Here is an 8,006-nt window from a genome sequence, read left to right as displayed (position 1 = left end):
TGTGTCTGAAATTGTTGAGGTAGAGGAGTGAGGTTTTAACTAAACCGAGTCAGGATCACTGATGTATAATATTATATTATATATATATATATATATATATATATATATATTTAAAAATAGGCTTCCTAGTCCCAGAGCAAATGCTGCATTTGGTGACTCTTCCCAAACTTTCGACCTGGATAAACCAAAGAAAACGCCCCAGTAATTCCTACTCGGGAACTTGTGACGTCGAAGCAACATGGCTGCTCACGGCATTAACGGTAAAGAGGGGAGGGTGAGGACGCCCTGGCCGGGGTGCCGACTCATCACGGGGCACAAACGTACGCGCACAATAAATATCACAAAGTGTTGTGCAGATGTTGGAAACTTCCCACCCAAGCTGCCTGATTTGTGCCATTGATCTATAAGCACAACTTGATCTGGAATTACTGAGATAATCAGATTGCAACGACAATATCAGTGTCTCAACTGTTGCGAGAGGCCACGCATTTTCATTTAGATATTTTTAAACGGCATAAAATCGAGCAGTGGACGCAGATCGGGCAGGCACTGTGCACAGTGGATGCGGATCGGGCAGCCAGAGGCACTGTGCACGATTCACGCAGATCGGGCAGGCACTGTGCACAGTTGACGCAGATCGGGCAGCCAAAGACACTGTGCATGATTGACGCAGATTGGGCAGCCAGAGCCACTGTGCACGATTGACGCAGATCGGGCAGGCACAGCTACTGGGATCACCACAGCTGTGGGTACATCAGGCGGTCAGATATGACGCTTGTAAGCAAGAGAAACACCACGTTCCTTAACGTGACAGTGCACCGGGTGCTCACGTGATGCACGTTCATCTTCAGTAGAACCTTTATCCTGGTTCAAATGATTCATGCTGAAGAAACAGACCCGATTAAGCTGATCACAGAGACTGGGGATGAAAAGAAAACAAACAAACAAACAAACAAACAGAAAATCACTAAAAAAGTCCAACACGCCTCTACTCTATTATTTTTCATTGAAACTAGGACTCCAAAGTCATTTATAAATAAATAGGTTTTGACATCGTGTGCGCACTACAGGAAATATTTCAATCAGAAACAAGGAAGTCTAAAGGATTTTGCAATCTCAAACAAAAAAAAAAAATTGAATGTGCTTCTGAGAAAAGGCTCTGAAAACGGTAGCGTGACAGTTGCTTTGGTTTTCCTGTTTAGAGGTTTTGTCAGGTAGCCAGACTGCGCTACTGTCGGTGTACAACCCCAGATAAAGTCACTGCTGGTGCTTTTCAGATCGTTATCACGTCTAGTGCTTTACACTGTAAACCCAGCAAAAACCCCTCCAGTGCACAGAGTACAAGTGGAGTTTGTAGACGTCTTGGCTCTCAAAGTGGGGTCTGTGAAGCTCGGAACTTCCCTTTACTGTCACACTATAAAAAAAAAAAAGGCGGTAAAGCGACTTTGAGACTTTGTTAAACGCGCTATACAAATCAAACGGAATTGAATCGAATCATTACCAGGGGAAATGTTATTATTGTCTGTATTTGAATAAATGTGCTTGATTTTTGGAATAGTTTGTGAATTAAATCTGTACAGAAGAGATCTGTAGGTTTTTTTTTTAAACGGTTAAAGAGGGTTCCGAGTGTAAAAATCTGGAGAACGCCGGTGATGTCAGGGCCAGACCGATGAAGCTTTTTTAAATACCCAATAGCGTTGAGCCATACTCGACAGTTAAGATCATGGACTTTCATAAATTTATGGACAGGATACTTTAGATTCTAGAGAACGTTTCAGTCGGGGTTTTAATCCTTTTGCACGAATTACTGCGTCAGTGCGGCGTGGCATGGAGGCGATCAGCAGGTGCACTGCTGAGGTGTTCTGGAAGCCCAGGGTGCTTTGAGAGCGGCCTTCAGCTCGTCTGTATCGTCGGGTCCGGACATGGCGTCCCAAATCATCACTGACTGTGGAAACGTCACACCAGACATCAAGCAACCCGAAGCGCTTCACGTACTTCATCACCGCGATCGGGTTATTCTTCATCGTGATCGTCAACGTGCTCATCTTTTTTCTTCTTACAACAGTGTCTGAAACACTGAGGTTTGAAATAGTGCTGGGTGATATGATAAAACTGAGTGGAGCTGCAACAACTAATCGATAATGATCGATTATGAAAATCGTCGTCGTCACTTCTGCTCCGAAAACACGCTTCGGAGAGTAAATACTAGAGTTGTGTCCAAAATGACGTACTATACACGTACACTATGCACTCTACCGTTTAGTGCAGTGATTACGCTGACCCCTAGTGGTCAGTGGTGTAATTGCTCAAATAATATTAAGGGTTGTTTTTTTTTTTTTTGGTAAATGTATCAAAACGTATTCAAACGAGGGGTTTTTAAAATGAATCAATTTGGTTATTCACGTGCATTCACGAATATCACGTCAGCTGAGCCGACGATCGTTCACTGATGGGTTTATTTTTAAATGTATTTACAAATGAAATGATAATTTGCAAATATCCATGAGTGGCAGACAAGTTCACGTGTCGCACTGAGGGATAAAATAAACAAAAGATCATCCAGAGAGTCGAATTAAATGTCACACCGACAATAAAATGGAATTGAACCGGGTGTTTGAACAAATCCCTGGGGAATGACGGGTTCTACCAATCAACCAGGGATCGCTAGGACTGTAGAATCACGATGTAAATATTATAATCGTCTCGCCCGGGCCTTCAAATTTCAAACAACAAGGGCTTGTGAGAAACATATTAGTACAGCTCACTTCTAAGTCACTTTGGCTTTTAAATTTTTTATTAGTTTAAAAAATAAATAGATAAATAATGAATTCTACCAAAGCGAGCCAGTAACAGACACCTTTGCACTCGGAAAACGTATTTATTATACCTTTAAATCCACCACGTACACGAGGGAGTGTGTGAACAGGACGAGCGGAAACACTGAACGAGTATACGACTCGATGAGTTTATTAAATCATATGACTTTTTTTTTTTTTTTTTTTATGCGATAAAAACATTACAAAGGTAACATCGTTCATCCTCGCGCGTCCCACTTGCATTAAATGACCACACGGTGGCACTGAATTCCCCACAAAGCTTCGACTTTGTTCCATGCGGTCTTTAAAAAACAAAAAAACAAAAACAAACAAACAAACATAGTCCGAACATGTTTAATCCCCAAAAACACAAACAGAGAAGCACTGACTGGCACGAGAAAACTCTCTCTCGGTCTCCGAGTGATATCCCAGGACGCCCCGAGCGAGAGCGTCCGGAGGGAAAGGAGCAACCGGTAGGGTGATCGATGACGTGACGTCCGGTACGTTTACTGTATACTGGGGAAGTGACAGCAGAGGCTCGCGAGTTCGGATCCCGGTTTCCTTGAGGAAAGTCCATGTGAACGTGGAGAAGAAGAAATGAAATGAAAAGAAAAGAGAGGATTAGTGTTTAATGCTCCTTTTTAGCATAATTCACACAAGTACGTTCGGATGAGTGCTGCACAGTGCGGCGGCGTCCGCTCCGTCACCCGGGGGAACGGTTTTGCTCGTCGAGGCTCGTAGTGGATTCTGAGGCGCCGCAGGAAGATAATTCCAACCGAAATAAAAAATAAAAATAATAATTAAAAAAAATAACAGTCTCGGGGCCTAACCTGCAGTCACGAACATGCCGACGTGAAGTAATAGCGATAGAAAACAAAACAAAAAAACAATTAAAAGCATATTGCATGTAAATATCGTATAAATTTTTCTTTAAAAATACAGTTCAGATAATTAAGTACTCGAGTCACCACAGCCGAAAAAAAAGTGCAGAGGTATACAAATTAAAAAATATAACCTAATATTTAACATAAAAACACACGCTGACTGGTCTCGGGGTCACTTCTCACAGAGACGTCAATCGGACTCCACGTAGCCCCGCCCACTTCTGCACCCCCCCCCCTTTCCCCACCCCCCATGACCCGTCCCCTTTTATGATTCAAAGCGTCCGGTCGAAAAGTTAGAGTTCATGAACCCGGGCTTGGGGGAGTCAAAAGTTCATGCACAATAGAGGACTGGATGATTTGCACACACACACACACACGCGCGCGCACGCACGCACGCACGGAGACAGCTCAGATCCGATATCAGATCCCACACACACACGATTGAGTTTTTAAATCATAAAAAAAAACTCTATAGTGATGGAACAGTCAGTCGTGAAACCATACACACACGCGCTCTCTCTCTCTCTCACACACACACACTCACGCACACGCAGGGTTAAGGAAAGGGCGTCGGGGGGGGGGGGGGGGTGTTGAGCCTCTCTAAGCTATTAGCATCAGAAAGCTGAACGCCAGTCGTGGAGAATAAAGAAGATAAACACGAGAGACACAGTGAGAGGGGGAAAAAAAAAAAAGAAAGAAAGACTCGAGATTTCTCCTCGCTCTTCGCTGTAGATGTCCAGAGAGGCTGCACGTCTCGTTATCCTCAGATCATGACCGCTTCCTCTTAACGTAACTACTTCCTACTGTGCGCGTAACGTGTCTCAATCAAATCACACAGCTAGTGCACGACAGGACAACTGGGCAGTGTTTGGGTCGACAAAACCGTCGGGTGTACAGTAAAAGACATGGACAAATCCATCAGTACGAAAGGGGGCGGCGCTTGTAGCCACGCCCTCCGTTCAAGCTAGCAAGTGACTAGTCGCGCTCGTGTAGGGCGTGGCCTGTCCGCAGATGAGAAACGTCTAAGTAGTTATACATCTAGCTAACTGTACTAGCCCCGTACGGTCATCAGAGGCATCGACGATGTCTGCGACTTCCTTCCTCCGAAACGTGAACGTAGCGCCGTCCGTCCGTCTGCCCTATAATGAACCGTTGAAACAAACAACAAACGTCACGCGCAAATACGGTCTTCTACTTTCGCACGTCGTAAAGATTTTTATAATCAGGCGTGTACCGCGTGCGATTTGAGACACAGCCTCAGCTAACTCACATCGATTAGTGAATTCTTTCCATTGTGCGGAGGGCAGACACTCGTTTCTCACTGGCTAGCCGGGTCTGAGATCACGAAACCTCGAATGCGATGCGATGACGTGTGACCATGTGGGAACGTAATCATGACGACAAGAATCGACGAGCGGTGCTCTTACGCTTCGCCGCTGCACCGTTCGGCGCTAGACGTTACAGCATCTATAGACTACTATCAAAAGCGGCATAGCGAGGAAGCGAAGAAGGACCGCCCTCCGAGACATAACCATAGCAACGACCTCAGACTAGTCGATTATTAACCGAGTCGTTTTCCCGGTTCCGGTTCTCTCCGACGTCGCGTGACGTCTCCGAGCTAGGTCACGAGTTAAAATGTGTCACGTTGTAAATTACGCCGTTAAGATAATCAAAAGATACAAAATTCAAACAAATTGACGCTCGTGTAAAAACGCTGACACATTAACGTGTGCTGATTTAAACGAACCGTGCGGTTCAATCCGAGCGACGCTGATAATCCTAAAAAAAAAAAAATTGCGCCACCCACTGTTCGGCTTCACTTATTAATCGGTAACCAAATTTAGCTTCGGCTTTTATGATCTCGCGGCCACGAGACGTCATTTAACGGACAGCCCGGCCTCTCTGGACGTCTTTCTCCACTGATTTTTCTCTCTCCGTTTAAACACGATCCAGACGTGACGAGACGCAAAAACCCTTAAAAAATAAAATTTAACATGATCCCCGAATACTTCCACACATTGCACACATCTATGTACAATATTCAAGGAGTCTCTAAAAGGCCTACTTGGCAAACACAGTCGTTAATACTCACTGGCGAAAAACCGGGAGACGCCGAGCTCCGGGTTTAAAGAGGACGCGGTCGGAGGGAAACACTAGTTTTGCAGGGGTCAGGCGTGGAGAAAGGAGGATGCGTGGGTGTGTGTGTGTGTGTGTTTGTGTGTGTGTGTGTGTGTGTGTGCGCTTCGTCAGCAACACCGAGGGCCACATGACGCTTTTGACAGCTTTCGACACTGCTCCTGAACGCAGGCAGTCGGCTGGTTGGTGGTAAAAGGCACTAAGCGCTAGCCCTAGGCGACAAAAGAAACGTACATTCGCTCATCTCTCACGTCTTGTTCATGTCTCCCTCCATCAAAAATACTTCTGTACAAAAATAAAAAAATATTAAAAAAGAGCAGGGTGTGAGAGCATGGCTACTTTCAGGGCGAACGCTCGAGTGCTGGAGGAAGAGGAGAGAAGGAAGCATGAAAAAAAGGACAGGACGCACACACTTCTCACACACACACACTTCATACACACACACACACTTCATACACACACTCTTTAGCAGGCTGTGGTTTGCGTCGTGAGCAAACCCGAAAAGCGAGAGGACGGCCGTGCTCTTCGTCACACAGCGCTCAGGACGTCACCACGTCGACAGGAAGCGCCGCTCCGACTCCATCGTGACTTCCCTCCTTCTCCTTCTCTCTCTCTCTCAGTGTCTCTTCGTCTTCACGACTCGTCGCTGTGGATTCCGTTCACGCCGCCGCTTTTCTTCCTTTCTTTCAATTTTTTCCTTTTACCTCCAGCCGCGCCTTTGAGCCCACCCTCAAGCCCGGTGCGGAGAATGAGGGCGAGCTCCGCCCCCGCCTCGGACCCGCCCCGCTTCCTGTCACGTGGCCGTGGCCTCGAGGTAGCTCTGCAGTTTGCGCACGGTCGACTCGTCCAGCGAGAACAGGTCGAAGTCGAACGTGGTGTTGGTGACGTTGAAGTGGCCCGTTTCCTCGATCAGGTTCACGATCTGCGGCGGGACAGAGAAACCGATCAGCTCGCAGATTTACACTTCGCCAAAAAATAAATAAATAACCGCACAACTGTACACAGCTGTTTACATGCAAAGCGTTTAATCAGCCTGATTTCAGACATTTCCATGTTATTCTTCCTCAAACCTTTAACAAGGTATTCAAATATTCATATACACACACACACACACACACACACACACACACCTGCTGTAGGACATTTCGCTCTCTCAGTGCCATTAGTCTGCGATGGAGGTCCACTAACTCCTCTGTGTAAGCCTGAGAGAGAGAGAGAGAGAGGGGGGGGGGGAGGGAGGGGGAGGGAGAGAGAGGTAGGGGGAGGGAGGGAGAGACAGAGGGAGGAAGAGAGAGAGAGAGAGGGGGGAGAGAGGGAGAGAGGGGGGGAGAGAGGGGGGGAAGAGGGAGAGGGAGGGAGAGAGGGAGAGAATGGGAGGGAGAGGGAGAGAGAGACGGAGGGGGAGAGAGGGAGAGGGAGAGGGAGGGAGAGAGGGGGAGAGAGAGAGGGAGAGAGAGAGAGAGAGAGAGAGAGAGAGAGAAAGACGGAGGGGGAGAGAGAGAGGGAGAGAGAGGGAGAGGGAGGGAGGGGGGGAGAGAGAGAGAGAGAGAGAGAGAGAGAGAGGGGGAGAGAGAGGGAGGGAGAGGGAGGGGGAGGGAAAGGGAGGGAGGGGGGGAGAGAGAGAGAGGGAGAGAGAGGGAGAGGGGGGGAGAGAGAGGGAGAGGGGGAGAGAGAGAGAGAGAGGGAGAGAGATAAATATATCAGTAAAAATATTACACAGGGGAAAAACTGATATATATAAAATGTACTTAATTATGTAATATGATATAATATACTACACTATAATATAATATAAGTTTTCTATAAATTGTTGAAGCTGGTTTTATTAGGATGCCATTTTATTACAATTGAGCACAATAAGCAGATTTCCCCCCTTTTAAAATTTTCTTTTGGATTATGCTTTTTAAAATTTTTTAAAATTTATATCTATATTTAAACACAAGCGTACAGCCTAATAGGGTTGTTTTTATTGGATGTTTTGGATGTTGTGCTTCATTTAACCGTAGAGGCTGAAAACGGTTCAACGTTCACTCCATCATGCTGCTGTTTGTGTTCAGGATCGTCGTACTTAACCTCGTGTGTTTAACCTTTTTTGTATTTGCCACGAGTTTGTGCTGTATGCTAATTTAAACCACTGACCAATCACAGTAGAGTATGTAAATAACATGCA

At 46.1% G+C, this 8,006-nt stretch overlaps 1 protein-coding gene across 1 annotated transcript in view; it reads right to left on the bottom strand.

Annotated features, from left to right (window-relative positions):
• Positions 1–3,154: 3,154 nt before the first annotated feature.
• Positions 3,155–8,006, bottom strand: part of mllt1a (MLLT1 super elongation complex subunit a) — a 29,232-nt gene continuing 24,380 nt past the window's right edge. The window contains exons 11-12 of the mRNA XM_053625767.1: positions 6,967–7,038; positions 3,155–6,758 (exon numbers count right to left, since the gene is read on the bottom strand). Of these exons, the coding sequence (XP_053481742.1) occupies positions 6,630–6,758; positions 6,967–7,038 (201 nt within the window). The 3' untranslated portion in view covers positions 3,155–6,629. The remainder of the gene's footprint in view (positions 6,759–6,966; positions 7,039–8,006) is intronic.

Source organism: Ictalurus furcatus, chromosome 5 (genome assembly GCF_023375685.1).
Source record: "Ictalurus furcatus strain D&B chromosome 5, Billie_1.0, whole genome shotgun sequence".
Taxonomy (NCBI): domain Eukaryota; kingdom Metazoa; phylum Chordata; class Actinopteri; order Siluriformes; family Ictaluridae; genus Ictalurus; species Ictalurus furcatus.
This window is presented reverse-complemented; position numbering and strand designations above follow the sequence as displayed.